Source organism: Maylandia zebra, linkage group LG17 (assembly GCF_041146795.1).
Source record: "Maylandia zebra isolate NMK-2024a linkage group LG17, Mzebra_GT3a, whole genome shotgun sequence".
Lineage (NCBI taxonomy): Eukaryota > Metazoa > Chordata > Actinopteri > Cichliformes > Cichlidae > Maylandia > Maylandia zebra.
In genome coordinates this window covers 13348099-13360141 of record NC_135183.1, presented here as the reverse complement: position 1 = coordinate 13360141, position 12043 = coordinate 13348099, and the positions used below count along the sequence as shown (strand labels likewise).

The 12043-nt window shown below is 42.7% G+C and overlaps 1 protein-coding gene across 2 annotated transcripts; it reads right to left on the bottom strand.

The window, feature by feature from the left end:
• Positions 1-6521: 6521 nt before the first annotated feature.
• LOC143413264 (uncharacterized) lies at positions 6522-11541 on the bottom strand. 2 transcript variants are annotated; one of them, XM_076876045.1, is made up of 3 exons: positions 11388-11541; positions 9834-11345; positions 6522-9566 (listed from the first exon to the last, which is right to left on the bottom strand). In XM_076876045.1, the coding sequence occupies exons 2-3, from the start codon at positions 11125-11127 to the stop codon at positions 7372-7374; spliced, it is 3489 nt and encodes a 1162-aa protein (XP_076732160.1). In that variant the 5' UTR covers positions 11128-11345; positions 11388-11541; the 3' UTR covers positions 6522-7371. The 2 variants fall into 2 exon arrangements, with proteins under 2 accessions (XP_076732160.1, XP_076732159.1); XM_076876044.1 differs by having other exon boundaries at positions 6522-11345.
• Positions 11542-12043: the final 502 nt, after the last annotated feature.

Genomic DNA, 12043 nt, shown 5'->3' with positions numbered 1-12043 from the left:
GAAATGGGCTTTTTTTTTCTTTTTGAAGACAAAGTCACTCAACTTTCTGAGTTTTATTAATTATTTAATAATAATAACAATCATAATGGTTAATTAGAGTAATTAATATAAATTGAAATAAGATCCCTTGTGTTAATATTAATTTAGGTTTACTTGCAAGCAAATAGAGAACATGTGCTGCTGTAAAATGTTATTGTACCACACCATTCTAATCTTACATCCATTTAAGGCTCAGTTGACCTGCCAAATGTACAAATATATACGATTTAGATTTTTTATAAAATATTTGTACATGCCTTATTGATGTAGGCACTTACAGTTCTCTATTCATCGCTTATGCAAGGAGAGCGGATGGAGAGCGGACTTTTCCAAGCAAAAAAACATCCAGCAGGTCGCTTACAAAAATCATATACCTACATTGCTTGTTCTTAGTGGGTCATTGGTCCTACACTATTATTGCCATAAGAAGATAGTATTTGTAATACTTGTATTAACTAAACGTTTTTGCTAGTTTATGATTAAAAATAACAGTTAGTGTTATGAGAATATATATTTAGATATAATAATAAAATTAGGTGGAAAGTTACAAAATATAGCAAATGTATTCATATATTTTGTGAAAGATACATGAGTAGTGCAAACAAAAATACCTTGCTTTTTCTGCATTAAGTGATATGATTATAGTTTTACTTTTTTGACATTGCGAAAGCTTCATTAAGTTGAATAATTCACGAATGTTGATAGCTGTATGTCTGCCTTTAAGAAAACCTGGTCAGGGTGGATGAGTGCTGACATAGGTGGGATGCAGCATGTTGCTTATAATTTTATTGTCTGTATTTATGAGAGAAAGCAGTCTGTAATTAGCTGTTAGTGGGATCTGTATTTTGTTTTAATAGTAGGGTGATCATTGGAGTATTCACAAGAGGAGGAAATCTGGAGCTACTCATAAATTCTTCGACCTTTCTTATAAATAAGGGGGAAATAGTTGTTTATAAATGTTTGTAGAACTCAGCAGGGAGGCCATCTGGCCCAGGTGCTCTGTTATTTGAGATTTGATAAAGAGCGCAAAATAGATCTTCTGGAGATATCGGCTTATCAAACATCCTAGTTTGTTCTTGCAGTAAATGAGGTGGATCTATACTACTGATGAATTTGTGAATATCTTCTGTATTTGGGACATGGTCAGATTTGTATCAGCTCACATAAAACTTTCTGAAAACATTATTTATACCGTTTATGGAAACGCTTCCCTGATGAGTCCTCTATTACTATGGTTGTTCCTTTTTTCATTTTGTTGAAGTGTGTAAGTACCAGATTTATTATTGCATTCAAACGTAATGCTTTTCCTGTATTTTTGCTACTTTCTACATTGTAGATAAATACTGAAGACATCAAATATTTGACTCAAGATAGATGCAATTGTGTAGCAAAGAAGAAATGGATAAATAACTCTAAATATGTCTTATATTTTAGATTCCTCAAAGTAGCCACCCTTTGTTTGATTGACAGCACTTTAAACCTTTGGCCTTTTCTCAGTGAGCATCATGGCATAGTCACCTGAAATGGTTTTCACTTCACAGGTGTTCCTTGTCAGGGTCCATTTGTTGAATTTCTTGCCTTCTTAATGGTAAATGGTAAATGGCCTGCATTTGTATAGCGCTTTTCTAGTCCGTAAGGACCCCAAAGCGCTTCACACTACATTCAGTCATTCACCCATTCACACACACATTCACACACTGGCGATGGCAAGCTACATTGTAGCCACAGCTGCCCTGGGGCGCACTGACAGAGGCACTAATGGGGTTGGGACCATCAGTTGGGTTGTGCAAAAGTCAGGTTGGTACACAGCTGACAGCCCTATTTGACAACTGTTAGAATTCATATTATGGCAAGAACCAGTAAGCTAAGTAAAGAGAAATAACTGTCCATCATTACCTTAACAACTGGAAAATTGCTAAAACTTTAATGTGTCTCCACAGTTTGAGTAGCACACACATCTCTTTGCTGGTGTTTCTTTGGGGGATTTGTTCAACAGTGAAAGCACACAGAACCAAGAAGGAGAGTGATGGAGTGTTGCACCAGATGGTCTGGCCTCCTTGACTGCCCGCTCAAACCAGCATGCTTCTCTGTCCAGGATGTGTACATCCTCATCATTGAAAGAGTGTCCACTGGCCTGTAGGTGTGAATAGACTTCCGAGTCCTGAGCTCACGAGGTAGCTCTTCAATGTTGTGCCATCCCCTTCACCAGAGGTTGTTTGGTTTTCCCGATGTATAAATCCTGGCAATCCTCCTGACACTTAACAGCGTACGCTATAGTACTCTGTTTATGTTGGGGGACCCGATCCTTGGGGTGGACCAATTTTCGGCGCAGTGTGTTTTGGGGTTTAAAAGGCACAGAGATGCTGTGTTTAGAAAAAATATGTTTCAACTGTTCTGACGGCTGGTCTGAGCGGGGAGACAAGGAGGCCATTTTCGTGAAACGGGAAAGACCATATTTGAATCGAGGAAGGGGCCTAAGGATACATCTTTCACCATCTTATATTGCTGTGATTGCAGCCATTCCCCAACTCTATGTGAATGGTACTCATGGCCATTGATCAGTGGTTGCTGATCAATGAGCTCTGATCAGTGGATGTTGATCAATAGTCATGATAATTTGCATACTAATGATCAAGGAACTGACCTCCCAGCCCGTTGTTCATTCAGTGGTCCTAGTTTCCTAGTTTCAGTCAGTATGCAAATGAACTAAGGTTGGGGAAACCGGCAGTCATCTGAGACTGAGGGTACATCCACACTAGCCCGGATAGATTTGAAAACAGCGTTTTCATTGGAAAACGCTCCGCGTCCACACTAGCTGTTAGATTTGTATTGTTCATTGTCATTTATGCTTAGAAATATTTACTCACATATGCTTAGAAGTAGATAATCAGTTGTAGATTGAAAGAATGTCTCATCCTAGGAGGTCTGTAACAACTCTGTGTAGCATGAAGAGGGGGGTGCTTTCACTGCTCTATAGACTGTTCTGGCATAGATCACACACCTCCTAGGAGAGGTCGTATCTTCTCTTGTTGATATATGGTATAGCAAACACACGTATATCTGTTTGAGTGTAAGAGCCTTTTGTTTAGATGGACTGACTCCTGGCACCAGCTTTGGGGAGTCTTCATGGGGTCACACTCTGACCCCACACACACACACACACACACACACACACACACACACACACACACACACACACACACACACACACAATGCACAGGCAAGGTAGTCTTTGTGCGTATGTAGACATCATTTGTTAATGAACCTATGTATATTCATGTAACCTCAATAAAAGAGCAATGTTACTGGGGAGCGGACGAGAGTCTGACGGAGGTCAAGTGGGTGGAACGACACTTGGCTCCAGGCAGGCCTCCCTCATGCATGAGTAACACCAAGAAGTTTGCCTACTTGTGTCTTGCTTTGCTGTGTAATTAAATCGTCTTCAACGTTTCAGCGAATAGGTTTAAGCTACAAACCTATCACTAGTGTTTTAAGTCATTTTCACAGAGTTGCGCGTCCACATTGAAACAGCCGAAAATGCTTACGTTCCAGTATTGCGCATGCGTGAAATGCAAGAAGATTCGACCTGCCTCATTTCTGACTGCTTCTTATTTACTTTCCGGCTCTTTGAAATGTCGCTGAAAAATGTTGAGGAAAGCACCGAGTTTTTTAAATGGACTAACAATGAGGTGGAGTTGTTGCTGCGAGTAACACAAAAGTACAAAGTTGAAAAAGCGAGTGAGAGTTAAAGAATTTGAAGAAAAGCTATCTGGAGCATGTACAGACTGATATTAATCTTTAATAGGGCTGTCAAAATTGAGAGCAAACAAAAAACTGCTGTATAATGCCCTCTGGTATCTTAGTTAATTGGTCACATGTCTGCATCATATGACTAACATGCGTCATTGTTTTAGAAAGACTCAGTTTTCACTGTCACTGCGACGCGAAAGCACCGTTTTCAAATGTATGCGTTTTCAAAATGCTGCATTTTCCATGAGCGAAAACGTCGTCTCAGTGTGGACGGGAGGCCAAAAAGGAGCGAAAACAATGCATTTTCAAACGAAAACGCATTAGTGTGGACGTAGCCTGAAGAAGTCACTTGGATGGTAAATGGTCTGTATTTGTATAGCGCTTTACTTGGTCCTAAGGACCCCAAAGTGCTTTACACTATACACAATCATCCACCCATTCACACACACACATTCACACACTGGTGATGGCAAGCTACATTGCAGCCACAGCCACTCTGGGGCGCATTGACAGAGGTGAGGCTGCCGGACACTGGCGCCACCCTCTGACCACCACCAGTAGGCTATGGGTGAAGTGTCTTGCCCAAGGACATAACGACCGAGACTGCCGGAGCCGGGGCTCGAACCGGCAACCTTCCGATTACAAGACGAACGCCCAACTCTTGAGCCACGATCACCCCCAATGAGTGACAAAATGTTTCTCCCACTGAAAACACTACATCCAGATGAGCAGAATCAACTTTTTGTGATTTACTTACCTGGATGATTGAGCATGCATCAAGACCTCACAGCCCATTGTTTATTCAGTGGGCTGGTTTCAGTTATTGTGCAAATGTATTGTTTATAAGATTGGGGAAAGCTGCAGTCAGGTTAGACTGAAGAAGTCACTTGGATGAGTGATGAAATGTTTATCCCATTGAAAACGCTAACTTCAGATGAACAGAATCAACCTTTTGGTAAAATCCTTAGAAAGGACAATTAATTGTGTCCATCATGGAATTTAGTGAGATGAAATCAAGATTCTGGAATAATATTTAATATTCATGTTCCTCCAGTCCTCCTGTGCATCTGTGTCAGTTCTCTTTGTCTCTCTTTATTCTGGGCCTTTCTATTTCTCTCTGTCTTTCATGGTATGTGTGTGTCTGTTTGAGTAATCACCCTTACGTTACAGGGGTGGGATCTGTCTGGGATCTGGGGAATTGGGTTCATTAATAGAATACTGTCAGGGTCCCTGTGCCTACCTGGTCGGCTCAGTATGGCTACATATGGTTTTATATTCTTTTTTTGTTCCTGCTCTCTCCCTTCCCTTCTTTCCCTCCTCCCTCTGCCTGGGCGGAGCTCACCTGTGGGCTCCTGCCTTTTGCCCACGCACCTGGTCGCAATCACACACTTGTGGCTCATCACGAGTGTTCCAGCTCCTTTATAAGATGGCAGCTCTGTGTTTCTCGTCGTTGGACCGTTGCCGACCCTCGTCAGTGTAACCCCAGCCCAGTTACTTCTAGAGTGTTTTCACAGTGATTTGCCTTATAATCCCTTCGTGTCTCTGTGTACAGATTCCCTGGACCAACCCCTGTGTTACCTAAGTGATTGGAGTGTGAAGAGGAGCGTGAGGAGTGGACGGAGTGTGTGTGTGACTTTTGGCATCTTTCCCGTTCGTGTGTGGACCCCCGAGCCCGGCTTTCCCCTCACCTTTGTAAATAATCACTTGGTGTATCGTAATAAAGACTCTTGTGCTTTCAAGACCTAGAGCCTGCGTGTGAGTCCGTTCAGTCCCGCTGTGACAAATACAGGGAGGGTTTGCAAGACGGTAGTGAGACCTGCTATGATGTTTGGTTTGGTGACAGTGGCACTGATTAAAAGACAGATGAAGGTGGCTGAGCTGGATACTAAGTTTTGTTGAGAGTGATCGGTAGGGGGCAGGTTGCTCAGGTTAACCAACCAAGCAGGTGCCCCAAATCAGCTGACAGGAGAGTAGAGGGCTATGGGGCACCAGACACTTTGTCAGAGCTTGAAATGAATTTTCCTTCTCCACCTCCAGAAGAGCTCCATCTCCTTTGCCGCCTGCTCTAAAGAATTTCCATCTCTGCTGCAAAATACCTTTCCTATGTCGAAGCTAGCTGTCTGCGTCATTCCAACTCAGCTGCCGATCTACACCTGAATCTACTTTTTGGCTCTGTACTTGATTTAAAAAAAAGGGAAAGCCATTAAAATTATTTATGAGAAAAAAAAGCTGAATGAATATTCTCTAATTTGATTTCATAATTATTATCAGGGATGTTGGATGACTTTTCTGCTTGGTCACAAAACAAAATTCATATCAGTTATTACTTCCATTACATTCATTCATTTTGGTTCTTATGACATGATATATTGTGTACTACTATGTAATGTACAAGCATTAATGAAACTTTTGTATCAAAAAAGTTTCAATAATGCTCTCTGGTCTTATGAACCACTCAAAGCCCTTTAGGCTTTTTAGAACCACTAAAGACCAAAGAACTTCATTATTATTATTATTATTATTATTGAAATCTGAGTAATAGAAATAGAGATGTATTAGTTTGAAAAGAACAAATACTTCAAAAGATCCACGTCCCTTTTCAATTATCCAAATTTGTATTTCTATTAGAAAAATAGAAAAGCCCAAAAAAGACCTGACATTTCTTAACAAAAAAATCTGTTGATTATTATAAAACAGTTTATTGAAGAAACGTATTATAATATTTCCAAGGTAGTGCAAAGTAGTGTAGTGTAGAAAAACAATTGATTGCATTATTTGGTCTTATAAAGTGTGAAGAGAGTACAAGTCTACATTCTGGGGAGATCAGAGTATCTCTTCTTAAATAAGATATGGATAATTTGGTAATTTGCTCTGTAATTTTAGATATGCTAAAAGTGCAGCCTCGTGTAATAATCAATATGACAGAGAATAATCAAGCGAATAATTGACATATGAGAGTAATCATAACATTTTACAAAACAAACATATTGTCATAGCTCATTTTTTGTCCACCATACTTCCCATCAATGGGATATCTCCAATGCAAAAAAAAAAAAAAGAAGTTTCCACCGTAATGTCTGTTGAACACTTTATCATGGTCACAGTTGTTATCCTTTGGCTTTTTTGGTGTAATTACTGAACTAGTGTTAAAAATGCTGTCACTGAATGGGTAATTCATTTGAATGAATGATGCATTCAGTGGATAATTGAATAATTGTTGTAACATAAAACTGACGATATATATGTATAACAAAAATCCCCATACAACTAGTTATGGGTATATGCATGTATATTTCTATTTATATTATTGCACACTATTACATTTATTCAAGACATTTGGATGATGAGTTTAATGAATAGATAAATACGTTTCGAAGTAAATATATATTACACTTTATAAGTCACTGGGAAAAGGGCAATTGTGTGTTAAATAGTTATTACCCAAGCTGTTTTAATCACATCTGAATTTTATGAAATTTAAATCCCACCTAAACAAGAAGAGAAGAAGTAAACATTGACATTAAAAATGTGCCTTCACAGTTTTATGGGTTATTATGCAATTTCCATCTGTGATTTTCCAATTTAATAATAGAGGGTGAAGACAAAGAGTCCCAGTACAAAAGGGAAAACATTCAAATTGGCAGAAGATGCGCTACTTGTTGTCGTTGTGGATTTTGTTGTTGAAGACATAGTGGTTGGGATTGAAGCTGTTGTTGTGGTTGGAGATTTTGTTATTGGGTTTGGAGCAACAGTTGATGTGATTGATCCCACTGTGGTTGTAGCGGGAGACTTAGATGTCAGAGTTGTAACACCTGTTGTTGCTATTGGTGACACAGTTGTGGTTTGTGCTGTTGCAGTTGTGCTTGGTGATGTAAGTAGTGCAGCTGTTGTCATTGTTGGAGTAACTGTTGTTGTGGTTGGTGCTGCTGCGGTTGTAGTAGGTGCCGCTGCGGTCGTGGTTGCAGCACCTGTTGTTGTTGAAGGTGACACAGTTGTGGTGTGTGCTGTCGTTGTAGTTGAAGCAGCTATTGTTGTGGTTGATGCAGCTGTGGTTGTAGTTGGTGCCTTAGATGTTGTAGTTGCAGCAACTGTTGTTGTAGCTGTTGACACACTTGTTGTGGTTTGTGCTACAACATTTGTAGTTGGTGTTGTTTTGGTTGTGGTAGGAGCAGCTGTTGTTGTTGTTTGAGCAGTTGTTATAGTGGTTGGAGCACCTGTTGTTGTGGTTGATGTTACGGCAGTTGTACTTGGTGCCTTAAATGTTGTAGTTGCAGGACCTGTTGTTGTTGGTGACACAGTTGTTGTGGTTTGTGCCACTGCAGTTGTGGTAGGAGCAGCTGTTGTTGTTTGAGCAGTTGTTATTGTGGTTGGAGCAACGTTTGATGTGGTTGATGCGACCAACGTTGTTGTCGTACTTGCAGCACCTGTTGTTGTGGTTGGTGCTGCTGCGGTCGTGGTTGGTGCTGCTGCGGTCGTGGTTGGTGCTGCTGCGGTCGTGGTTGCAGTACCTGTTGTTGTTGGAGCAGCTGCTGTTGTGATTGATGCCACCGCGGTTGTAGTTGGTGCCTTAGATGTCATAGTTGCAGCACCTGTATTTGTTGTTGGGGACACAGTTGTTGTGGTTTGTGCTGTTGCAATTGTGCTTGGTAGTGTAATAGTTGTAAGTAGTGCAGCTGTTGTCGTTGTCGGAGTAACTGTTGTAGTGGTCAGTGCTGCTGTGGTTGTTGTTGGTGCCACTGCGGTCGTGGTTGCAGCACCTGTTTTCGTTGTTGGTGACACATTTGTTGTGGTTTGTGCTGTTGCAGTTGTGGCTGGTTCCACTGCGGTTGTGGTTGAAACAGTCTTTGTTGTTGTTTGAGCAGTTGTTATAGTGGTTGGCGCAGCTGTTGTTGTGGTTGATGCCACCGCCGTTGTAGTTGGTGCTTTAGATGTTGTAGTTGCAGCACCTGTTGTCGTTGTTGATGGCACAGTTGTTGTGGTTTGTGCTGTTGCAGTTGTGCTTGGTGGTGTAATAGTTGTAAGTAGTGCAGCTGTTGTCATCGTCGGACTAACTTTTGTTGTGCTTGGTGCTGCTGCGGTCGTGGTTGGTGCTGCTGCAGTCGTGGTTGCAGTACCTGTTGTTGTTGGAGCAGTTGTTGTGGTTGGAGCAGCTGCTGTTGTGATTGATGCCACCGCCGTTGTAGTTGATGCCACCGCCGTTGTAGTTGGTGCTTTAGATGTCGTAGTTTCAGGACCTGTTGTTGTTGGTGACACATTTGTTGTGGTTTGTGCTGTTGTAGTTGTGCTTGGTGATGTAATAGTTGTAAGTGGTGCAGCTGTTGTCATTGTTGGAGTAACTGTTGTTTTGGTTGGTGCCACTGTGGTCGTGGTTGCAGGACCTGTTGTTGTCGGTGGTGACACAGTTGTTGTGGTGTGTGCTGTCGTTGTAGTCGGAGCAGATAGTGTTGTGGTTGATGCAGCTGTGGTTGTAGTTGGTGCCTTAGATGTTGTAGTTGCAGCAACTGTTGTTGTCGCTATTGACACAGTTGTTGTGGTTTGTGCTACAACAGTTGTAGTTGGTGTCGTTTTGGTTGTGGTAGGAGCAGCTGTTGTTGTTGTTTGAGCAGTTGTTATTGTGGTTGGAGCAACTTTTGATGTGGTTGATGCGACCAACGTTGTTGCTGGTACCTTAGATGTCGTACTTGCAGCACCTGTTGTCGTTGTTGCTGATGACACAGTTGTTGTGGTTTGTCCTGTTGCAGTTGTGGTTGGTGCTGCTGCGGTCGTGGTTGCAGTACCTGTTGTTGTTGGAACAGTTGTTGTTGTTGGAGCAGCTGCTGTTGTGATTGATGCCATCGCGGTTGTCGTTGGTGCCTTAGATGTCATAGTTGCAGCACCTGTTGTCGTTGTTGATGACACAGTTGTTGTGGTTTGTGCTGTTGCAGTTGTGCTTGATGGTGTAATAATTGTAAGTAGTGCAGCTGTTGTCGTTGTCGGAGTAACTGTTGTAGTGGTTTGTCCTGTTGCAGTTGTGGTTGGTGCTGCTGCGGTCGTGGTTGCAGTACCTGTTGTTGTTGCAGTTATTGTTGGTGGTGACACAGTTGTTGTGGTGTGTGCTGGGGTTGTAGTTGAAGCAGCTATTGTTGTGGTTGATGCAGCTGTGGTTGTAGTTGGTGCCTTAGATGTTGTAGTTACAGCAACTGTTGTCGTCGCTGTTGACACACTTGTTGTGGTTTGTGCTACAACAGTTGTAGTTGGTGTCGTTTTGGTTGTGGTTGAAGCAACTGTTGTTGTTGTTTGAGCAGTTGTTATAGTGGTTGGAGCAACGTTTGATGTGGTTGATGCGACCAACGTTGTTGCTGGTGTCTTAGATATCGTACTTGCAGCACCTGTTGTTGTGGTTGGTGACACAGTTGTTGTGGTTGGTGGTGCTGCTGTGGTCGTGGTTGGTGCTGCTGTGGTCGTGGTTGGTGCTGCTGTGGTCGTGGTTGCAGTACCTGTTGTTGTTGGAGCAGCTGCTGTTGTGATTGATGCCACCGCGGTTGTAGTTGGTGCCTTAGATGTCATAGTTGCAGCACCTGTATTTGTTGTTGGGGACACAGTTGTTGTGGTTTGTCCTGTTGCAGTTGTGGTTGGTGCTGCTGCGGTCGTGGTTGGTGCCGCTGCGGTCGTGGTTGCAGTACCTGTTGTTGTTGGAGCAGTTGTTGTTGTGGTTGGAGCAGCTGCTGTTGTGATTGATGCCATCACGGTTGTAGTTGGTGCCTTAGATGTCATAGTTGCAGCACCTGTTGTCGTTGTTGATGACACAGTTGTTGTGGTTTGTGCTGTTGCAGTTGTGCTTGGTGGTGTAATAGTTGTAAGTAGTGCAGCTGTTGTCGTTGTCGGAGTAACTGTTGTAGTGGTTAGTGCTGCTGTGGTTGTTGTTGGTGCCACTGTGGTCGTGGTTGCAGCACCTGTTTTTGTTGTTGGTGACACAGTTGTTGTGGTTGGTGCCTTAGATGTCATAGTTGCAGCACCTGTTGTCGTTGTTGGTGAGACAGTTGTTGTGGTTTGTACTGCTACAGTTGTGGTTGGTTCCACTGCGTTTGTGGTTGCAACAGCCTTTGTTGTTGTTTGAGCAGTTGTTACAGTGGTTGGCGCAGCTGTTGTTGTGGTTGATGCCACTGCGGTTGTAGTTGGTGCCTTAGATGTCGTAGCTGCAGCACCTGTTGTTGTTGGTGTCACAGTTGTTGTGGTTTGTGCTGTTGCAGTTGTACTTGGTGGTGTAATAGTTGTAAGTAGTGCAGCTGTTGTCGCTGTTGGAGTAACTGTTGTAGTGGTTGGTGCTGCTGCAGTCGTGGTTTGTGCTGCTGTGGTCATGGTTGCAGCACCTGTTATTGTTGGTGGTGACACAGTTGTTGTGGTGTGTGCTGGGGTTGTAGTTGAAGCAACTATTGTTGTGGTTGATGCAGCTGTGGTTGTAGTTGGTGTCTTAGATGTTGTAGTTGCAGCAACTGTTGTCGTCCCTGTTGACACACTTGTTGTGGTTTGTGCTACAACAGTTGTAGTTTGTGTCGTTTTGGTTGTGGTTGGAGCAGCTGTTGTTGTTGTTTGAGCAGTAGTTTGAGTGGTTGGAGCACCTGTCGTTGTGGTTGATGTCACGGCAGTTGTACTTGGTGCCTTAGATGTTGTAGTTGCAGGACCTGTTGTTGTTGGTGACACAGTTGTTGTGGCTTGTGCAACTGCAGTTGTGGTAGGAGTAGCTGTTGTTGTTTGAGCAGTTGTTATTGTGGTTGGAGCAACGTTTGATGTGGTTGATGCGACCAACGTTGTTGCTGGTGTCGTACTTGCAGCACTTGTTGTCGTTGTTGGTGACACAGTTGTTGTGGTTTGTGCTGCTGCAGTTGTGGTTGGTGCCACTACGGTTGTGGTTGAAACAGCTGTTGTTGTTTGAGCAGTTGTTATAGTGGTTGGAGCACCTGTCGTTGTGGCTGATGTTACGGCAGTTGTAGTTGGTGCCTTAGATGTCGTAGTTGCAGCACCTGTTGTTGTTGGTGACACAGTTTTTGTGGTTTGTGCTGTTGTAGTTGTGCTTGGTGTTGTAATAGTTGTAAGTGGTGCAGCTGTTGTCATTGTCGGACTAACTTTTGTTGTGTTTGGTGCCGCTGAGGACGTGGTTGCAGGACCTGTTGTTGTTGTTGGTGACACAGTTGTTGTGGTTTGTGCTGTTGCAATTGTAGCTGGAGCAGCTGCTGTTGTGATCGATGCCACTGTGGTTGTAGTTTGTGCCTTAGAT